Below are 24000 nucleotides of genomic sequence, written 5' to 3' on the forward strand. Positions count from 1 at the left end.
AATATTTCTACCCTCAATTTCTTTTTCAATGGAAGTCATCTATATTCATTTATTTATGTATTTATTTTTTTATTTTTGGGTCTTTCTTTCTTACACACTGTACCCTTAATTCACTTATGAATAAGAATGAGATCAGTAATTTCTTAATTATTCAAAGAGATTTTGCTACATTCTTGTCCCGTCTGTTCTATAATTCGGCTCCTTTCTTATTCAGCTTTCTACTACAGTACTTACTTCCTTATAACGATGAGTCAACGAATTTAATCAACCTGTTACCTATTCTAATATCCTTCCCTCTCCAATCCTTTTACACCAAAGCCTGCCACCTCTCATCGAATTTCCTCTCCACTTCGTCCTTAGTTACATTACTCAGCAGAATATCATCAGCACCAAGATGACTATACTCCCTTGTCCACATGACACAATACTTCATGATGACCTAATCGAGACAGTCAGAGGGCAGAAAAGATCTCTGATGTAGGCTTGCATTTAGAGAAGGTTACTTTGTCAGGTGAATAATGCCTCTAATCAGCGTAATTTTTAGTGCTTCCATACGAATCTTGGACAATTCTTCCATATCTTCCATCTGCTCTTTCCTCTAATACGCGTCCAAACCTCCAGAAGTGGTAATCGGTCATATGATTTTTTCCTATCACTATGAGAACCATTAGCAGACACATGTTTTTCCTAATGTTTTTTTTCAAGGTATTTATTTTAAGGTGGGAAATGTTTCGTACATATCATTCCCAAATCATGCAAATCGATTTATTTGCTGATTGCAAGACGAATATCGTAGAATTTATTTACCTTATTATTGGATGTCCGTCTCCATGATGTATGCATTTTATGGGTTGGATAATGGCAGATGGTCCTAAGTAATTTATCTAGAGCCAAGTAGAAAATGACATATATTTTGATGGTTCGTGAGATATTAAAATGTCTGAGGATGTTGATACAGTAAATTGAGAATTTTTCACTTTATATGAAAAGGCATAGGCTCTTTTCATATGACTGAATTACCTAAAATGGTAATCTAGTTCTAATTCAGTAATTGCAGTTAGCTGTGAGATTTCTTGAAACGTTTAAATTTTGAGATTTTACAAGCAGAAGTATTTCCTTTTCAGAGATTCCATTACACACACACTCACACACACACACACACACACACAGCTGTATGAAAACAATGTTAAGGAAAAAAAAAAGTATTTTGCTGCAAAAATATTGATGTATTTCCAAAAATACATGTAATGTGCAAGGGATGAAGTATCCTTAACAAAAATAGAGTATATCTGGACTTATGTTACTAGTGCAAACATCACCTCTGGCTCATCTTGCCCACAAACATCCACTAAAGCATTCCATTCCAGCGATTCCGAGATTCCTCATTCGGACTCAGGCGCGGGATCAGCACCTCACTTCCCGAAGAGGAACTTTTTAAGGTGGCCGCCTCCAAGACCTCCCAATTTCTTGAATCCTCCTCCAATGTGGCTTCCATGACTGTATCCCTTGGAATGGCTGAATCCATTGGCGTAGTTTCCAGCACTCAAGAGACCACCTTTCGCTCCGTAGCCACCACCCAATCCACCGAATAGGCCTCCAAGTCCGAGTATTGGCGCGGGATCAGCACTTCGTTTGCCCAGAAGGTGCGCGTTAAGATGGCCATGTTTCAGCCCACCAGCTCCTCCGAATTTTTTCAGGATGTGGTTTCCATGACTGTATCCGTTGGAGTGGCTGAATCCATTGGCGTAGTTTCCAGCGCTCAAGAGGCCACCAGCGCCGCCAAATCCACCACCGAACCCGCCGAATCCTCCAACACCTAGGCCGACTCCATGAGCTTCATCAGCGACCAAGGCTACCAACAGGACAGCAATCTGGAATTGGTATGCACTTAGAATCATATCAAGAGAGAGAGAGAGAGAGAGAGAGAGAGAGAGAAAGAGAAAGTGAAGTTTTGCCTTCGCAAACATGAAAAACTTTAAGCAAGAAGAAAATAAACAATAAAGTAATATTCAATATGAATCACCCGTCATCACATAAAATACATATTTGGAAATTTATGAGGCCTCTCTGCGATATGGAGAATGTTTTTTAACAATCATTTTCACTAAAAACACAGATTTATGATTACGAATGTGCGCCATGTACACTGCAAGTATAAATTTACAAGGGTATATAGACTGCCATTTTGATACTGTATATCTGTATATATATATATATATATATATATATATATATATATATATATATATATATATATATATATAGATATATATATATATATATATATATATATATATATATATATATATATACACATATATATAAATTTACATATGCATATGTTTTATATATGTGTGTTTGTGTGTGTCGGTGTTCTCGGTTAATTCTCGAACTAAATTCCCATCTTACCAAAGGTATCATGGTTGGAGGTTGTCACTACTGATATCTGCTGCAAGTGAGCGGTTGTCTATGTTATGTCAATCATGTTGGAGGCTTACCTTTATATATGCATATGAGATGAGCGAAACCACCTTTCTCAGTCAGCCATCAGCCACACCTTCCTATGGGGAGAGCGTAGCTTTGACCATGAAATTTTTGTCAGTCAAAATACAAGCGTGACCTTGAATCATGTGAAGTTGCTACCAAAACAATATGATTTTTTGGTTTGTATTCAAATAAAGAATTTTTTTCATAAATATTATTATTCGCTGCGTGTTTGTCCAGTAACTCTTTTAGTAAACTAAATTTGTTTCCGGTATTGACAAAGGAAATATGTCAGATGATAATAGTAAATAATGTTTTAATATATAACGTGCCATTCACCTCTGTCATGCAAGCACTCTCTCAGAACTTGGATATTTGCGCGTCGTCTGCTGATATCATAATATTTCGCCTTTTAATCATTCCCCATTACTTATTAAACGTACAATCTATATTCCTATGGAGTCCAAACTTTCTTTCCTATATTCTTCTGTCTTTCATATGCTACATCTCCATTTCACTTCTGTAAAGATGACTGGACTCAATGATATCTTTTATTTTCGAAAATCTCTCGCATCCTTCCTGAGTTTGCTCGCTCTGTGGTCTGTATCTGTTCTTGTTCTGAAGTGTTCTTGAGTATTTGCTTTCTTATAAAAAATATGCACTCTGGTTCAATTAAATTTCAGATACTGCATATCCTCCCTACTGGTCTTTTAACCTTTTTCTTCTATACCTATTCTATTGTCTAATACCCTCTCCAACTCTCCCTTAATCACCCGCTGGTATAGTGTTTAGTGTCGTGGTATGCCCCTCAGATATCGTGGGTTCGCATCTCCCCCAGGGCGACGAAGAATCACTGGCTCTGTTTCATGATCAGTTACTACAGCAGTATTTCAGGTCAATGGCCACTGTGCGTTTGTTCAATTTGAATAGGTTTCATCTGTTGATAAAATAATAATAATATAATAATAATAATAATAATAATAATAATAATAATAATAATAATAATAATACAGTCCATAATCGACAAAAGCAACAAAGGGTGACTGACCCCTCTTCCCAAGATACAAGAGACCATATGACAGCAGCGCCTTGGGATCTAGAAAAGACAGTTACTGATCGCCTTTTTTCCCACATTTGTACCAACCACCATAGGTAGGCACCTGTGTTAATCCAATTTTTTTTCATACTGCTTTAGGAACTATAGTAGATTTACATCAACCGTGCATCTGATAACTATGCCGGTCCCTTACGACGCTCCTGATTGGCTGTTGATAAGCCAATCACAGGGCTGGAAACTCTCAGGCTCTCGGATGTATGTTCCACCACTCCTGAGGGATACGTATTTCAAAAGTATCCCTCAGCAGAGGTGGAACATACATCCTGCTTATGTGAACTCTCTCGAGAGACTGAGAGTTTCCAGCCCTGTGACTGGTTTATCAACAGCCAATCAGGAACGTCGTAAGGGACTGGCATAGACATCCTGCTGCACGGTTGATGTGAATCTACTATAGCGTTAGTGGTGCCGGGGCGTACTCTGAAAGTGCCGCCTCATTCCCGTGCTAAAAGGTACTTAAGTGGTGAATATTAAACGCACATTTTAAGCCTTAACATCTCAATCTTAAAAAATCGCTTACTATCCAACAGCAGAGTCGATAAATTGCTGTTCAGTGTTCCGATCAGTCGAAATATTCTAGAGAATCTAGAGTTGTGCCAGACCAGACCCTGCTGAATAAAATGCCAGGGCTGCTCGCGGTCCCCTCCTCCCCCCACAGGGACAATGACGCCTGGGTAGGACCCCTCCCCCACCCGCACCCCTTATTTACGCTACTGGGAGGTAGGATCTGTAGTCATTCGGACAATAAAAGCCCAAGTTGGTCACTATTTATAGTCATTCAAATGAGTCTATTCTCCGTGACCCATTTCTTTCTTGCATTAGAGAGGGACGCCTGCAGTTTGCATGGTAATTAATAAAGATACCCCTACACTCTTCTGGGTTCTTTGCTTGTAGATCGTCAGTATTATCATATTAAATAAAAAAAAAAGAGGAATCAATCTCGATAATATTTCATCCCAAACCTCTGAGAGAGAAAACGAAATTTCTAACTCTTGAAATTATTTGTGTATTCTTTTGTTCTGGTAATCTCTGGGATAACCAGGCGGCTGTTAACCAGGTGTTTTTATGTCCGCCTCGGTGGCCGCGAGTTCGATTCCCGGACATTCCACTGAGGGGTGAGAGATGTGTATTACTGGTGATAGAGGTTCACTCTCGACGTGGTTCGGAAATGACGTAAACCCGTTGGTCCCGTTGTTGACTAACCACTGATTCCATGCAACGTAAAAAGGCCATACAAACAAACAAACAATAAATTATGTCAACAGTACTTAACACGAAGTTATTACCAGGTTCACTTTGATCGTTTGTTTAAATAGTTCAACAGTTGAAATACATTTGTATTTTATGTTTCAACTTACTGGAGTTTCATTTTCTTCTTAAGATCGATTTCTTTTCCGGGTTGCAATTGGCTATAATAAAACGTATGGTTTTAGATGACTTTCCATGATATATGCCGGATTTAGCAACTGGATGAAAGATTTACATACCTTTATACCTATATTTTCATTTAAAAATAATGATAAATGAGGAAACTCGTATACAAAATTGGGAATTTTAGGTTTCTAAAGCTAAGAAGTGTGCCATCCTTATCTTATCGTATTCAGTTTGAAATGTAACTCTTATGCTTAGAGCAATGAACCCACTTGAAATGTATTAAAATCTCTCTATGATACGTGAGGACATTATCAGCGTACCAAGTCATATTATATCAAAAGATTTGACATTCGCTAATTTTTTTTGCGTTTCAAGGTTGTGAAAAAGAGTACGGCATTTACTGATGGAAGATGGATAGATTTGTTCAAATTAATGATTTTTTAAGAGAGAGAGAGAGAGAGAGAGAGAGAGAGAGAGAGAGAGAGAGAGAGAGAGAGAAGCATTAATAAATGTTAAAATCCAGGATTTCAGAGCTTCTACTAAGGATTAAATAGAAACAATTACTCTCGTCGTTCGTTGCGCTACCAAATTTGATTTTTAGGAGGACATTGGAAAGTATAAATGAAACTAAATTAATAAGATTATTCAAAGCTAGAATCACTAACAGTCCGTCTTTTCAAGCATCCGTTCACATGAAGCATAAAGAGAATAAAAAAGATTGTCACCGTCCATTGCACAAGGAACTCACTACACTAAGTATCTTGAACCGAAGATTCTGCCACGTATCGAATAATAATAATAATGATGATAATGACAATAATAATAATAAATGTGGCGCCGTGGCAGAGTGGGTTAGGTCGTCAATTGACTGGTTAAGCAACATTGGGGCTGGTCAGTCGTTGGATGGGTGACCGCTCTCCTCGGCGTTGATTTCTTGGGAAAGGATCTTTACCATAATTTCCTCAGTCTACTCAGCTGTAAAGCCCCGTACACGCTATGCATCATGATGCTCGCAGTGTTAGATGGGACTACTTTTTCAACACGAAGCCGCATCACCAACGTGTTGATGGGACAGAGCCATTTCATTGAGCAGCTCAGTGACGCACCAACGTTCAGAGGGAGAGGATGTCCGCTCACCACCACCCGCCAAATCCCTTGAGTGGACAAGGACTAACACTACATTTTATTGAATTACTGAAGGAACATCCATCTGTTTGGAACATCAAATGCAAGCGTTACAAGATGAGAAACATCAGGAGTGTAAGCTTGGAAACCATAAAATCAGAGTTATCGGGTTTTGTAAACTGCACATTAACGAATGAAGACATTACTAAAAAGCTGCACACCCTGAATACACAATTCTACAGGGAAATGTCTGCAATCAAAGCATCACAGAAGTCTGGAGCTGGCACGGAAGATCTCTACACTCCGAAGTTATGGTGTTTTGATGAGCTGCATTTCTTGTAATAAAAAAAAATATTTGTGTACTTTGTGCCTATATTTGAACCTTACTTTCAAATAATCCTCCCTAAGGACATTATAGATGGCTTCACAGGTTTCGGGGATGATTAGACCGAGGCTCTGTTTTGAAATCCTGGTTGAATATTGGAGGCTTGCATACGATCCTCCAGCTGCAAGAACGAGCTCCTGGTGATATGCTGTCTCGAAAGCTGGTGGTGTCCTGCTTACACATATATAGTTCAATTCTTTTCCAACAATTTATAAAATGCAAGGATTGGCATTCTTGTGCAATTTTCAAAGTCTGTTGGATTTTCGACTTGTAGCTCCAAAAATATTTCATTGAAGCTTCCCTACAGAGGTCGTCGAGAAAGCCATTGCTCACACCACAAGTTTCTACGTTTCTTCTTCAAAAGTTTCTTTTTTGCAGCCCACAGAGCAACTACACCCCACGGTAGTCTCTCCCAGCAAAGTACATCATCGGCAGACATCCTGCCGTCGAAAGCTGAGCTGTGAGAACAAGTGAGCAGTGTTGCAGTATAGTTTGGCCGTTATTAATTTTTTTCAACACCACTACTGCATCACGTGGCTAATACGTGATGGCATAGTGTGTACCAGGCTTAAATGAGTACCTATTCCTGATGGGGTAGGGTCCAGCTATGGGTTAAATAGCAAAACTCAGCAATGATGGAAAGAAATGAAGAATTAAATGACAACGACGTAAATGGAACCTCTGGCAACAGAGGAACTTTGCCCGGCAGCAAGGTATTCAGCCCAATTGAAGGGGTAGACGGTCAGGTACTTGGAGGTCGTCATCCAGCAACTGACCACCACAACGACAGTAACCAACAACCAGAGACTGGAGCTACAGAAGCAAACTATAGCAATAAATGAACAAGAGAAGAAAATAAGGAAACATGGAGATGCTACATCAGAAGCAACCCGATGGAGAGAGGATATAGAAGAAGGTTGTTCAACATCTGGAATGAGAGGAATAACACCCCCCAAACAGAGCAGATGCTGGCAGACCAAGTAAGGAACATAAAGAAAAAGAACTGGCTCTCCCCAACAGAAAGAGAGGAACTGGAAAAGGAAATGACACACGGCAACGAATTACAAGAAGACTAACAGAGAGACGATGGCACAGAAGACGACAGAGATGATGAGGTATCAAACAACGACACACGAAGAAATACCAACGAAGTAACAGAGAGATCGGAATGGGTAGAAAAGATCAGACAATGGATGAAGCCAGATACAGAGAGAACAAAGATCCCCTCCATGAAAGCCTACAACACCAAGAAATTAAGGGAGAAAACAAGTGAGGTCAATGAAATAATGGGAATAATACATACCACCAATATCACAGAAACCAATAACTTGACATATGCAGGAGCAAGATCGGCAGCAGAACTGATGGGGACACGAACACCAACACTACCAGCGCAACCAACCCAACAGAAACCAAAACAGCAACCGCCTTGGAAAAGGCACCTGGAAAAGCAAATCATGGTGATGAGATCTGACTTGAGTAAACTGAAAGAGATGGCAGAAGAAAGGCTAAGAAGCAAGAAAACAAGGGAGGAACTGAACGAGAATTACAAAGTACAGGAGAGGGGATTAAACAACATAATAGAAGATGTAAAACCGAGGTTTAAGGCCAAAACACATAAGATCCAACGATACATGAACAGGAATAAGGGATACCAAAAGAACAAATTATTCGTAACCAACCAGAAAAGACTATACAGCCAACTAATAGGGGAGGACAACCACCAAGAAATTCCAGAAGCCGAACCCAGTAAGAGACTCTGGGAAAACATATGGAGCAATCCAGTATCACACAATAAACATGCAACATGGCTCCAGGAAGTCAAGGAAGAAGAAACAGGGAGAATAAAACAAAGATTCACTGACATCAGGACAGACACAGTCAGATACCAACTAAAGAAATGCCCAACTGGAAAGCCCTAGGTCCTGATGAAGTCCATGGATACTGGCTCAAAAACTTCAAGGCCCTACACCCAAGAATAGCAGAACAACTCCAGCATTGTATCACAAATCACCATGCACCCAAATGGATGACCACAGGAATAACATCCTTAGTCCAGAAAGACAAGAGTAAGGGAAATATAGCCAGTAACTACAGGCCTATCACCTGCCTACCAATAATGTGGAAATTACTGACGGGTTTCATCAGCGAAAGGCTATATAACTACCTAGAGGATACAAACACCATCCCCCACCAACAGAAAGGCTGCAGAAGGAAGTGTAGGGGCACAAAAGACCAGCTTCTGATAGACAAAATGGTAATGAAGAACAGTAAGAGAAGGAAAACCAACCTAAGCATGGCATGGATACACTATAAGAAAGCCTTCGACATGATACCACACACATGGCTAATAGAATGCCTGAAAATATATGGGGCAGAGGAAAACACCATCAGCTTCCTCAAAAATACAATGCGCAACTAGAGTACAATACTTACAAGCTCTGGAATAAGACTAGCAGAGGTTAATATCAGGAGAGGGATCTTCCAGGGCGACTCACTGTCCCCACTACTGCAGAAGATGGATGCTGGGTACCAACTCAAGAAAAGAGGCAACAGAATTAACCATCTGATGTTCATGGACGACATCAAGCTGTATGGTAAGAGCATCAAGGAAATAGATACCCTAATCCAGACTGTAAGGAATGTATCTGGGTACATCAGGATGGAGTTTGGAACAGAAAAATGTGCCTTAGTCAACATACAAAAGGGCAAAGTAACAAGGACTGAAGGGATAAAGCTACCAGATGAGAGTAACATCAAACACATAGATGAGACTGGATACAAATACCTGGGAATAATGGAAGGATGGGATATAAAACATCAGGAGATGAAGGACACAATCAGAAAAGAATATATGCAGAGACTCAAGGTGATACTCAAGTCAAAACTCAACGCCGTAAATTTGATAAATGCCATAAACACATGGGCAGTGCCAGTAATCAGATACAGTGCAGGGATAGTGGAATGGATGAAGGCAGAACTCCGCAACATAGATCAGAAAACTAAGAACATATGACAATACACAAAGCACTACACCCAAGAGCAAATACGGACAGACTATACATAACACGAAAGGAAGGAGGGAGAGGACTACTAAGCATAGAGGACTGCGTCAACATCGAGAACAGAGCACTGGGGCAATATCTGAAAACCAGTGAAGACGAGTGGGTAAAGAGTGCATGGGAAGAAGGACTGATAAAAGTAGACGAAGAACCAGAAATATTCAGAGACAGGAGAATGACAAACAGAACAGAGGACTGGCACAACAAACCAATGCACGGACAATACATGAGACAGACTAAAGAACTGGCCAGCGATGGCACATGGCAATGGTTACAGAGGGGAGAGCTCAAGAAGGAAACTGAAGGAATGACAACAGCGGCACAAGATCAGGCCCTAAGAACCAGATATATCCAAAGAACGATAGATGGAAATAACATCTCTCCCATATGTAGGAAGTGCTATACGAAAAATTAGACCATAAACCACATAGCAAGCGAATGTCCGGCACTTGCACAGAACCAGTACAAAAAGAGCCATCATTCAGTGGCAAAAGCCCCCCACTGGAGCCTGTGCAAGAAACACCAGCTACCTTGCAGTAATAAGTGGTACGAGCACCTACCTGAAGGAGTGATAGAAAACGATCAGGCAAAGATCCTCTGGTGCTATGGTATCAGAACAGATAGGGTGATACGTACAAATAGACCAGACGTGACGTTGATTGACAAAATCAAGAAGAAAGTATCACTCATTGATGTCGCAATACCATGGGATACCAGAGTTGAAGAGAAAGAAAGGGAAAAAATGGATAAGTATCAAGAACTGTAAATAGAAATAATAAAGATATGGGATATGCCAGTGGAAATTGTACCCATAATCATAGGAACACTAGGCACGATCCCAAGATCCCTGGAAAGGAATCTGGAAAAACTAGAGGCTGAAGTAGTTCCAGGACTCATGCAGAAGAGTGTGATCCTAGAAACGGCGCACATAGTAAGAAGAGTGATGAACTCCTAAGGAAGAAGGATGCAACCCGGAACCCCACACTATAAATACCACTCAGTCGAATTGGAGGACTGTGATGAGCACCCCCCCCCCCCCCCCCCGCAAAAAAAAAAAAAAATAATAATCATGGTTAGATATAATTCGATGTGTTCGCGCCCCCTTATAATGGCTTGGGAATTTTCAACACAATGGACATATATAGTCAAGTTATTTACGTCCCAACATAAACATCACAGTAATGCCCAATTTTGTTGTAGTCTTTTACTACAAACGTGAGCTTTCATCATATTCACAAATATCAAGCCAGCAGATATCGTTTAACATCGAAGTATACCTTGGGAATAACTTGTACCAGTTACGACTTGGAATTGATAAGTGCTTATGGCCCAGGCAGGACTCGAAGTTGGACCTTTGGTTTAGATAAAAAGATAAACAGTCGATATTAACAACGCCGTCGAGGCAGCCGTAATTATCAGTTATAATTCCCCGATAGTTTAAGTTAACATCAAGTTATAGCGAATTGGACATTAAACATTAACTGTATATATATATATATATATATATATATATATATATATATATATATATATATATATATATGTGTGTGGTGTGTGTGTGTGTGTGTGTGTGTGTTTGTGTGTGTGTGTGTGTGTGTGTATGAATATGTATATATGTAAATATAGATATATATGAGATTTTTGTCATTAATATTATGCATAACATTTTTATACTTTATCGCTTCATATATTAAGTTACTATCCTATGTACCTACCATAAAAGTCATGTGTTCAGAAACTGGCATGTCAGATGAGAGTCACTGCTCATATTCGATTCCTTAGGCTACTAATTATCCCCAAGCTATGCTGTATTCGACGAAAGGTCCATATATCTCAGTACCTCTACATAAAGTTCTACGGATACAAAGTTAGGATAAAAACAAGATATTTTGCTGCAAAACTATAAATATATTTTAATAAATGTAATTAATGTGCATAAAAAGAAGTGTAATTAACTTAATAACAGGCTATAATATATAATATATGGCTCATTCGTCTCCATAAGCATCCATTGGCAGAAGTGTTCCAGTGACCACCTGATTCCTTATTCGGACTCAGGCTCTTGGTCGACGCTTCGCTTCCCGATGAAGAACTTCTTGAGGTGGCCGCCTCCAAGACCTCCCAGTCCCTTGAAGCCTCCTCCAAGGTGGCTTCCATGACTGTATCCCTTGGAATGGCTGAATCCATTTGCATAGTTTCCAGCACTCAAGAGTCCACCTTTCGCGCCGTATCCACCACCCAATCCACCGAATAGGCCTCCAAGTCCGAGTATTGGCGCGGGATCAGCACTTCGTTTGCCCAGGAGGTGCGCGTTAAGATGGCCATGTTTCAGCCCACCAGCTCCTCCGAATTTTTTCAGGATGTGGTTTCCATGGCTGTATCCGTTGGAGTGGCTGAATCCATTGGCGTAGTTTCCAGCACTCAAGAGCCCACCAGCGCCGCCAAATCCACCACCGAATCCGCCGAATCCTCCAACACCTAGGCCGACTCCATAAGCTTCATCAGCGACCAAGGCTACCAACAGGACAGCGATCTGGAATTGGTATGCATTTAAGAATCATATCAAGAGTGAGAGTGAGAGAGAGATAGAGCTAGAGAGAGAGAGAGAGAGGTTTTGCCTTCGCAAACATGAAAAACTTCAAGCAAGAAGATAAACAGTAAGGTAATATTTAACATGAATCACCCGTCATCACATAAAATACATATTTGGAAATTTATGAGGGCTCTCTGCGATATGGAGAATGTTTTTTAACAATAATTTTCACAAAAAACACAAAGTTATGAACACGAATCTGCGCTATGTAGACTGCAAGTATAAATTTACAAGGGTATATAGACTGCCATTTTGATACTGTATATCTGTATATGAATATATATAAAATATATATAGATATATATAAATATATATATATATATAATATATATATATATATATATATATATGTGTGTGTGTGTGTGTCGGTGTTCTCGGGTAATTCTCGAACTAAATTCCCATCTTACCAAAGGTATCATGGCTGGAGGTTTTCACTACCGATATCTGCTGCAAGTGAGCGGTTGTCTATGTTATGTCAATCATGTTGGAGGCTTACCTTTATATATGCATATGACATGAGCGAATCCACGTTTCTCAGTCAGCCGTCGGCCACACCTTCCTATGGAGAGAGCGTAGCTTTGACCATGAAATTTTTGTCAGTCAAAATACAAGCGTGACCTTGAATCATGTGAAGTTGTTACCAAAACAATATGATTTTTTGGTCTGTATTCAAATAAAGAATTTTTTTTATAAATATATTATTCGCTACGTGTTTGTCCAGTAACTCTTTTAGTAAATCTAATTTGTTTCCGGTATTGACAAAGGAAACATGCCAGAGATAATAGTAAATAATGTCTTCACATATACCGTTCCATTCACCTCTGTCATGGAAGCACTCTCTCAGAACTTGGATATTTGCGCGTCGTCTGCTAATATCATAATATTTCGCCTTTTAATCATTCCTTATTACTTATTAAACGTACAATCTATATTCCTATGGAGTCCAAACTTTCTTTCCTATATTATTCTGTCTTTCATCTACTGATAAAATAATAATAATAATAATCAATAATAATAATAATATTAAAATAATAATAATAATAATAATAATAATAATAATAATAATAATAATAATAATAATAATAATGATAATAATAATACACTACGTCATCGATAAAAGCAAATGCAAAAGGGTGACTGACCCCTCATCCCAAGAGACAAATGGCCATATGACAGCAGCGCCTTGGGATCTAGAAAAGACTTCGCTGTCACATCAACACTGTTCCTAACATGCCGTTTTTTGTGCTTTCGTCCAAATTTTGGACAGTTACTGATCAATTTTCTATTGACCTTTTTTCCCATATTTGTACCAACCACCATAGGTAGGCACCTGTGTTAATCCAAATTTTTTTCATACTACTTTAGGAACTATAGTAGATTTACATCAACCATGCATCTGATGTCCAGGCCCGACCCTTACGACGCTCCTGATTGGCTGTTGATAAGCCAATCACAGGGCTGGAAACTCTCAGTCTCTCTCGAGAGTTCACATGGGCAGGATGTATGTTCCACCTGTCCTTAGGGATAATTTTGAAAGACGTATCCCTCTGGAGAGGTGGAAAATACGTCCTGTTTATGTGAACTCTCGAGAGAGACTGAGAATTTCCAGCCCTGTGACTGGTTTATCAACAGCCAATCAGGAGCGTCGTAAGGGACTGGCATAGACATCCTGCTGCACGGTTGATGTGAATCTACTATAGCGTTAGTGGTGCCGGGGCGTACTCTGAAAGTGCCGCCTCATTCCCGTGCTAAAAGGTACTTAAGTGGTGAAAATTAAACGCACATTTTAAGCCTTAACATCTCAATCATTTATTTTATTCTTAAAAAATCGCTTACTGTCCAACAGCAGAGTCGATAAATCGTTGTCCAGTGTTCCGATCAGTCGAAATATTCTAGAGAATCTAGAGTTGTGCCAGACCAGACCCTGCTGAATAAAATGCCAGGGCTGCCCGCAGCCCCCTCCTCCCCCCACAGGGACAATGACGCCTGGGTAGGACCCCTCTCCCACCAGCACCCCTTATTTACGCTACTGGGAGGTAGCATCTGTAGTCATTCGGACAATAAAAGCCCAAGTTGGTCATCATTTACAGTAATTCAAATGAGTCTATTCTCCGTGACTCATTTCTTTCTTGCATTAGAGAGGGACGCCTGCAGTTTACATGGTAATTAATAAAGATGCCCTTATACTCTTCTGGGTTCTTTGCTTGTAGATCGTCAGTATTATCATATTAAATAAAAAAAAAGAGGAATCAATCTCGATAATATTTCATCCCAAACCTCTGAGAGAGAAAACGAAATTTCTAACTCTTGAAATTATTTGTGTATTCTTTTGTTCTGGTAATCTCTGGGATAACCAGGCGGCTGTTAACCAGGTGTAAATTATGTCCGCCTCGGTGGCCGCGAGTTCGATTCTCGGACGTTCCACTGAAGGGTGAGAGATGTGTATTTCTGGTGATAGAAGTTCTCTCTCGACGTGGTTCGGAAGTCACGTAAAGCCGTTGGTCCCTCTGCTGGCTAACTACTGGTTCCATGCAACTTAATAACACCATACAAAAAAAACAATAAATTATGTCAGCAGTACTTAATAGGAAGTAGATACCTGCTTCAATTTGATCATTTGATTAAATAGCTGAAGAGTTGAAATACATTTGTATTTTATGTTTCAACCTACTGGAGTTTCATTTTCTTGTTAAAATGGATTTCTTTTCCTGTTCCACTGGAACTATCATGAAACGTATGGCTTTAGATGAATTTCCATGATATATGCCGGATTTAGCGACTGGATGAAAGATTTACATACCTTTATTTTCACTTAAAAATAATGAAAATGAGGAATTTCATATACAAATTTGGGAATTTTAGGTTCCTAAAGCTAAGAAGTGTGCCATCCTTATCTTATTGTATTCAGTTTGAAATGTAACTCTTATGCATAGGGCAATGAACCCACTTGAAATGTATTAAAATCTCTATGATACGTGAGGATATTATCAGCGTACCAAGCCATATTATATTCAAATATTTGACATTCGCTAAATTTTTTTGCGTTTCGAGGTTGTGAAAAAAATTACGGCACTTACTGATGGAAGATGGATAGATTTGTTCAAATTTATGATTTTTTAAGAGAGAGACAGAGAGAGAGAGAGAGACGATTGAGAGAGAATCCAGACAGAGAGAGAGAGAGAGATGCTAGAGAGGAGATGAAGGAAGAGAGAGAGAGAGAGAGAGAGAGAGAGAGAGAGATTTGAAGTATGAAAATAGCATTAATAAATGTTAAAATCCAGGATTTCAGAGCTTCTACTAAGGATTAAATAGAAACAATTACTCTCGTCGTTCGTTGCGCTACCAAATTTGATTCTTAGAAGGACACTGGTAAATATAAACGAAACTGAATTAATGAAATTATTCAAAGCATCCGTTCACATGGAGCATAAAGAGAATAATACAAAAAATATCACCATCGTCCAGTGCACAAGGAATTCTCAGCATTAAGTATCTTGAACCGAAGATTCTGCCACTTATAAAAAAAATAAGATATGAAAAAATAAATAATAGTAATAATAATAATAATAATAATAATAATAATAATAATAATAATAATAATAATAATAATAATCATGGTTAGATATAATTCGATGTGTTCGTGCTCCCGTATAAGAGCTTAGGAATTTTCAACGCAATTGACATATGCAGTCAACGTTTTATGTCCGGTACATAAACTTTATAGTAAAGCCCAATTTTGCTGTAGTCTTTTATCACATTCACACATATCAAGGCAGCAGATATCGTTTAATATCTAATTCAGAATAACTTAAGAATAACTTCCATCTACTGCGATTTATAATATCTGATATGCGTTTCTGGCCCGGCCAGATAAAATGATAAACAGTCAACTCTAACTATTCCTTTGATGCAGTTGTAATTATTAGTTATAATTCCACTATAGTTTAAGTTAATATTAATTTATAGCAAATTATATATACTATATGTATATGCATTGAGCTAAAAATGTCCTTTAATATCTAATTCGCTCTACTTGGAATTAGTATATTTTCATGTATGTTAACCAAAAGGGAATTTTTTTGTTGATAATAATTTCAGTTCTCATGGATTCGAACCAGTGCAAAGACGAGAAAGCAACACTTCAATGTAGTCTTTGGCCGAGTCAATAAAGACGTCACTGAACTCCTGATTTCTCCTCTGTGCACTGGTTCGAATCCACGAGAGGACGTAATTAGTATCGACTAAAAAATTCCCCTTCGGTTAACATATATGAAAATATATTAATTCCAGGTAGGACGAATTTGATATTAAAGGACATTTCTTGCCGAGTCTATTCGACCATACGGCACTAGTTTAAATAAAATACACAACAGGTAATTACCCTTACCTCTCGTTGCTTGCTATCCCTCTGCAAATGGAATCAAGCTAAAATACAAGCTGGGCTAATGAATCCTCGTACATACAAAAATATACTTTTTATTTCCCAAACTAGCTAAACATGATATGGAACAAAATGTTTAAAAATGACGTAAATAAAAGAACTAAGTCTGCCCCTTAAAAAAGACCATAAACTGTCATTCTACCCTCCGGAATTAGATAAAGTAATCATCCCTTAAATCTCACAGTTTGTTTAATTATACATATAAATAGTCAAGTCTTTTTAGAGAACCCATTCTCTTGTATAATGCCATGAACCCATCTGAAACAAAGAGACATATTTGTTATATCACCCCAACATGTAAAGAAACATTAAATGAATGTGTACACACTACACTTCTCTCTCTCTTTTTAAAGAGCAACTTTTTCAAAGTCTCTAAGGTTACAATACCTTTACAATGGGTGTGTCCTCGAGACCTCCTCCAAAAGTGTTCTAAATCTTCTAACCAGTAATCAGAGAGTGTCACCTTCTCTAGGACCTCGGACTGTTTGGCCCCATACATTACACGCACAAATACATGCACAAACGGGCACGCCTTCTGGAACGGCATAGCAACCAAGTGCCGCGCCCTGGTCATGTGACCTCCTGAAGAGGTCGACTAGCCCATACCACATATTCATCGATTCTGACTGTTCTTTCATTTCAGCATTCTTCGAGGAATCCAGTGCTTGTCGCTAAGCCCTCTTGTCACTAAGCGAAGGAAGCTGAGATCTAACAATTCACCACTACACCTGCTTTTTCTTTAAAGACATTAGTAGTTTAATGCATGTACTATATGAATCATGGGATGTGATAAAAGTTCATATATGTATATATAAATATGTTATATGAATATATGAGATTTTTGTCATTCATATTATACATGACATGTTTATTCTCTATAACTTCATATATTAGGTGACTCCTATGTACCAACCATAAAAGTTATGGGTTCAGAAAAAGCCAAGTTAGATGAGTCACTGCTCATATTCGATTTCGTTAGGCTGCTAATTATCCCCAACATAAACTGTATTCAATGAAAGGTCCATATGTCTAAATACCTTTACATAAACTTCTAAGGATATAGAGTTAGGATAAAAACAAGATAATTTGCTGCAAAACTATAAATATATTTTAATAAATGTAATTAATGTGCATAAAAAGAAGTGTAATTAACTATTATCAGGTTATAATATATGGCTCATTCTTCTCCATAAGCATCCATTGACCGTAGTGTTCCAGTAACCAACTGTATTCCTTATACCAGTAATTGCCTGGATTCCTTATTCCAGTGACCACCTGGATTCCTTATTCAGACTCAGACTCTTGGTCGACGCTTCGCTTCCCGATGAAGAACTTCTTGAGGTGGCCGCCTCCAAGACCTCCCAATTTCTTGAATCCTCCTCCAATGTGGCTTCCATGACTGTAGCCCTTGGAATGGCTGAATCCATTGGCATAGTTTCCAGCACTCAAAAGTCCACCTTTCGCGCCGTATCCACCACCCAATCCACCGAATAGGCCTCCAAGTCCGAGTATTGGCTCAGGATCAGCACTTCGTTTGCCCAGGAGGTGCGCGTTAAGATGGCCATGTTTCAGCCCACCAGCTCCTCCGAATTTTTTCAGGATGTGGTTTCCATGACTGTATCCGTTGGAGTGGCTGAATCCATTGGCGTAGTTTCCAGCACTCAAGAGCCCACCAGCCCCGCCAAATCCACCACCGAATCCGCCGAATCCTCCAACACCTAGGCCGACTCCATGAGCTTCATCAGCGACCAAGGCTACCAACAGGACAGCGATCTGGAATTGGAATAAACTTAAGAATCATATCAAGAGAGAGAGAGAGAGAGAGAGAGAGAGAGAGAGAGAGAGAGAGTGAGAAAGAGAGAGAGACTGTACCTTCACAAACATATGAGACGTTCAGTCAAGAGGAAAGAAAAATATATAATGACAGATATCCAACATGAATGATTTGTTATCACTAGACATTGTCTTCATCAGTTTACAAGTCCTCTTAGAGACAATGAAAATGTTTATAAAAACGCATACTTACAATAATACATGTTTATACATATTAGCATATACTACAAAAACTTTGTGCATAACTATACAAGCACATGTATACTGACCTTTATAAAATGCAACTATATATTATGCTATTATACACACATATGATCATGCACACAATATATATATACATATACTATACATATATATATATATATATATATATATATATATATATATATAAAGAAATCGTTCATGATTGCGTATATGTCTATAAGTACATATCCGTCTTACCAATGGAATCATGGTTGGACGTTTTCACTGTTCTACAGTTGTCAGCCTTATGCAGATCACGTAAAGCAACTTATCCTTATATATGAATGGGATATGAGGAATCCACCCTCCTCATTCGGCCTTCGGCCCCACCTTTATTTGGGAAGAGGACCACAACGATGACCGTGAATTTCTTTCTGAGTTTAAACAATAAGTGAGCTTTACCTCAAGATATATTTGCATTTTTTGGCTTCCTGCGAATAATTGTTTCCTTTCATAGATATATTTTCTTATGTGTTCGTGTATCTACTTATTTTTTTTTTTTAGGTTCTTTAAGTGTTTCCAGCAATGATATAAGAACCATGTCAAATCTTAGTGAAATAAGATTTAAAATGAACTTTTATTTGGACCACGATCATTTCTCTGTATCACTAAGTTATCCAGCTGCCACATACAAGTTCTTTACATACACTGTTCTCTTGTCTTGTAACAAGTATGGTAACTTCTAATATCTGCATATGGTGCAATTTTTCCGAATATTTCTATATTTCTAGCTTTTCACCTTTTCTCTCTAAATATTTGTAGTTAATATGCAGACTTCTAAAACCTGGAAATTGATTCTTTTTTTTTATATCAACATCTCTACGTACATTATATTTTTTTCAAATTTAATTACTTTGTATCACACGAACAGGATTTATCACCATACTCAATGTTTTGCTTTATTATATGCTATATCTCTAATTTACTTCTGTAAAGAACAGTGGGATAAAAAATCGCCTTTTTTATATATTTACAAATCATGTAGGACATCTTCTGATAATAGTGTGCCAATTACTTCCATTATTCTATCAAGCTTTTTAACATATTCCCATATTAAGGTGGCCTTTAACCAGATGTAAATTACGTCAGCAGTACTTAACAAGACGAAGTACATACATGGTTCAGTTTGGTCGTTTGCGTAAATAGCTCAACAGTTGCAAAACATTTGTATGTTATGCTTCAACTTACTGGAGTTTCATTTTCTTGTTCAAATCGATTTCTTTTCCGGCTGCACTGAGCCTTTCATAAAACGCAATGGCTTTAGATGACTTTCCATAATATATATACCGGATTTAGCAACTCGATGAACGATTTACATACATTTATTTTAATTCAAAAATCGTGATATATGAGGGAATCTCAAATACAATATAGGGAATTTTAGGTTTTTTAAGGTTAAAAGTTTACCATCCTTATCGTAACTTTTCAGTTTGATATTTAATACTTATACTTACAGCAATGAATCTACTTGAAATGTATTAAAATCTGTCTCTGGAACGTGAATATATCATCAGCATACCAAAATTTCCGTTTCAAGGGTTTTGTGTTAAGGTTCGTAATAGAGGTGAAAAGGCCACGGCATTTACTATAGGTTCGGTGGAAGATGGATTCTGTAGTCAAAAAGTAAGTGAGATTGAATAAAAATTATGCCTTTCCCTTATATACCATTCTTCTTGCATTTTAATAAATTTTTATCTATTTATTAATTTATTAATTTTTTATTTCTTTTCTTTTTTATTAAGTGGGATATCTTCTTTCTGTATTTCCATTTACTTCCGCTGTTTCCTCTTACTTATTCCAAATGAACACCATATTCTTTGGAAGCTTGAATTTCGAGTCAGTGGTTCCTGTGGGCTTGTTCCATATGAAAAGGTTTCATCTACTGAGAGAGAGAGAGAGAGAGAGAGAGAGAGAGAGAGAGAGAGAGAGAGAGAGAGAGTAATGATATATCATAATATGTGATAAAATCTAGGATTTTGTAGCACCTACTGAAGAATACATAAAAGCAATTACTCTTATCATCAAGGACTACCGAATTTGCCTATTTGGAAGAATAATGAGTGAGCTAAACGAAGCTCAATTTTTGAAATACTTCAAAGCAATCATTCAAGGTTCTCTCTAATTTTATTTTGTTTTCCAAAACTATCTCAGGATGCAGTCCTTAACAATCTATAATCTGGAGCATCCGCCTATGTGGAGCATGCAAAGGAGCATGTCAAAGTGTCCTAAATATTGGTTAAAGTAAATCAGAATGTGTTGTGAAGACGATTCCTACAGACATCTACAAGTCACTCTTATATATAATACTGAAATCAAACGAAGACTATTTCCTTTAGGTCTTGAAAGAAATAAGATAAATTATTTAATCTCTGTACCACGAATAAAGTTTCTCATTCACTGATAGCTGCTTTTATCATAAATATTAGTCAGCGGTGCTAGCTTTTATTTTCCTATTTTATGAGGAAATCGCATATTGAAATTTTTGGCAACGTAGATTTTGTTACCTATAAAAGTACAAAACTAATCGTGCTTAATTACAATGTTTATTTATTCGTGTTCCCATATAAGAGCTTAGTTTCCAACAAATCTGATACAAAGAGTCAAGATCTTCATGCACAGTACATACAGTCTTTCAATACAAGAGAGAAATGTTCATATTTGCAAATATTAAGCCAGAAATATCGTTTCAAACTGATACATATATATATATTATATATATATATGTGTGTGTGTGTATATAATATATATATATATATATATATATATATATATATATATATATATATATGTATATATATATATATATATATATATATATATATATATATATATATACATATATATATATATATATATATATATATATATATATATATATATATATATATATATATATATATATATATATATATATATATATATATGTCTGTGTGTGGGTGTGTAACGAGATATTAATCTCGTATTAATTTGGTATGCGTGAAACCAAAGCGGCAGGCAAACTGATACACACAATCTCTCTCTCTCTCTCTCTCTCTCTCTCTCTCTCCAAGCGACCGCTCTCTCTCTCTCTCGACTCGCGACCTCTCTCTCTCTCTCTCTCTCTCGACAACCCCTCTCTCTCTCTCTCCATTCTGAGAGGTAATCAAAATGAGAGTCAAAGTTATATAAAAAATAAATGTTTATTCAACAATGGAAAGATAATAATCCAAGTCTCACAGACTAACTAACTCAGTTAACCCCCCTAGTATTTAAAATGTCTTAATCAGTAATTTGTCACACCAAGTATCTCTTCTCCCATAAGGGACTCTCGGTCCCCCCTTGCCAGAACACTCAGTTCCCTCGCCAGAATTGTCTGTTACAAAGACACGAGAAACACACTCGTTAATACACATAAGTTTAAAGACAAAGTTAACAGCTTAAATGAAATATGACATTTTACAAGCAATCAACAAGTCACCCTTTGGCTAAAGTAATTCAACACTTACCCATTCCCAGCCAGAATATCACTCATTTAATACAGATAAACTTTCGCAGAGCTCTCCCAGCATCTTGCCTTTCTCCCACAGACGTCTCTGAAAGTCTCCCCCATAGACTTGGGTAATGATACCACTATCAAAGGAAGAGGCGCACACGTACATACGAATGCACACTTCGCCAACACCTCTTGTTACTGGCTACAACCAGTTTCTAAAGGCATTTAAACAAAGGCCCATGAACTGATGAACGTTGACCTGCTTAACTATGCACTTTTCGTATCACGCCATCCCTTTAAAGATTTATCAGCTTTATCAGGCCATTGCTTCGGACTCTTGTCTCTATGGGAAGTTAAAAGTGAACAGTCTTCACATTCCAAGAAATGTCACAACGAACATATTAAAAATATATTAATTATAACCCCTAGGACTCACCTATATATATATATATATATATATATATATATATATATATATATATATATATATATATATATAATAAAAGTAAGTACTTCATTTCAAAGTCTACTGTATCTCTATTCAGGTAGGTAATGAATGAGAAAACTTACAGAAAAGGTAGTATTTATACCAAGAGATCCATTCACAGATAGCCGTTTCCATAGGTCACCCGTGCTGATAATTTCTGTTTAATCTTCTTAAACGTTGGTTGAAGGAAGATTTTATTTCTGTTATCTGAATCCCAGGCACCCTTTGAGATGTTCATTACACGTCTTTGTTTAATCAAGGCTGACTCTATCATCTGGCTTTTGTACCAACATTTGATGCTATAAATTACATGTGACAAATAACAGTTTGTTCCGTGGTTATGGTTATTTATATGGTTGAAAAAGCCGAGCTCTGTTGTCCATACTTAACTGACCGTTTATGTTGTATCAATATTGTATTAAGTGATTTTCCTAATGTAAGATTGGTCGCAGTCTAAACATGGGATTTTGTATACATTTATGTCTTTGGTAATTGTCTTTTTTTGGAAAGTTAATCAGAGATTTAGCCAGGGTATTTGTGTAGGTAAAGGCTAAAGGGTTAGATTTTCCGAGAGTCTGGTCACCGTCTTAATCCTGTCCAGGTGTGGGATTTTTAGTTTATTGCTGGGTGTCTCTCTGGTCTTGTCTTGTGTGTGTACCTCTGGCTTGGCCAAGATTCCAGAGCCTTTGGTTTAGCTACAACCAATAACAGTCGAATGCGAATATTGTGAGTATGGTGAGTACACAGTTGAGGAATGTGTGCTTGTCAAGCATAATTCCCCTCTGGTGTAATTATTTCCAGGGTGTAGCGAATTACGTATTATACAATCCTTGTGGCATAATATTTGTAGATTATTGAATATATTTATATATATGAGCAAATACTGCAGGGAAATGATGGGCAGAACGTCAGTACCAAGCGCTTTCTCCTTTATTCAGGTATCGTCGATGACCTCGAGATCTTGGATTACCCTGGATTATCTCTTCAGTTTTTACACTTTTGACAGTTAACCATCTGATAGTCTTGGTCGTTTTGTTTACCTTGTCACCTTTCCAATTGTATTTCACTTGTGGCCCGACGATCCCTGAATAAACAGGAGAAAGCGCTTTGTATTGACATTTTGCCTATCATTTTCATTCGGTATTCACTGGTATAATGAAAGTCACGTGCATTTACTGAGATTTCTTTAGCATATTCATGTATGTATGTGAACTGGTCAGTCATTGATTACATGCATAACATTTTTATGCCTTATCATTTCAAATATTAAGTGATTCTCCCTTGTACCAATCTTGCATATTATGGGTTCAGAAACTGGCAGGTTAGATTAGATGCACTGCTCATATTCGATTCCGTCAGGTTGTAAAATATTCCCAAGCTACTCTGT

At 37.7% G+C, this 24000-nt stretch overlaps 2 protein-coding genes across 4 annotated transcripts; both read right to left on the bottom strand.

Moving 5' to 3' along the window:
• Window positions 1–1205: 1205 nt before the first annotated feature.
• Window positions 1206–12618, bottom strand: LOC135196793 (keratin, type II cytoskeletal 3-like). Of its 3 annotated transcripts, none has more exons than XM_064223583.1 (2): window positions 12545–12605; window positions 1206–1871 (listed from the first exon to the last, which is right to left on the bottom strand). In XM_064223583.1, the coding sequence occupies exons 1-2, from the start codon at window positions 12554–12556 to the stop codon at window positions 1413–1415; spliced, it is 471 nt and encodes a 156-aa protein (XP_064079653.1). In that variant the 5' UTR covers window positions 12557–12605; the 3' UTR covers window positions 1206–1412. The 3 variants fall into 3 exon arrangements, with proteins under 3 accessions (XP_064079653.1, XP_064079652.1, XP_064079651.1); XM_064223582.1 differs by lacking the exon at window positions 12545–12605 and adding an exon at window positions 2410–2479; XM_064223581.1 differs by lacking the exon at window positions 1206–1871 and adding an exon at window positions 11445–12077 and having other exon boundaries at window positions 12545–12618.
• Window positions 12619–17663: 5045 nt separating this feature from the next.
• On the bottom strand, window positions 17664–18905 carry LOC135196795 (uncharacterized). The gene is made up of 2 exons (XM_064223584.1): window positions 18853–18905; window positions 17664–18351 (listed from the first exon to the last, which is right to left on the bottom strand). The coding sequence occupies exons 1-2, from the start codon at window positions 18862–18864 to the stop codon at window positions 17863–17865; spliced, it is 501 nt and encodes a 166-aa protein (XP_064079654.1). The 5' UTR covers window positions 18865–18905; the 3' UTR covers window positions 17664–17862.
• Between the last annotated feature and the right edge of the window lie 5095 nt (window positions 18906–24000).

Source organism: Macrobrachium nipponense, chromosome 18, assembly GCF_015104395.2.
Source record: "Macrobrachium nipponense isolate FS-2020 chromosome 18, ASM1510439v2, whole genome shotgun sequence".
Classification (NCBI taxonomy): domain Eukaryota; kingdom Metazoa; phylum Arthropoda; class Malacostraca; order Decapoda; family Palaemonidae; genus Macrobrachium; species Macrobrachium nipponense.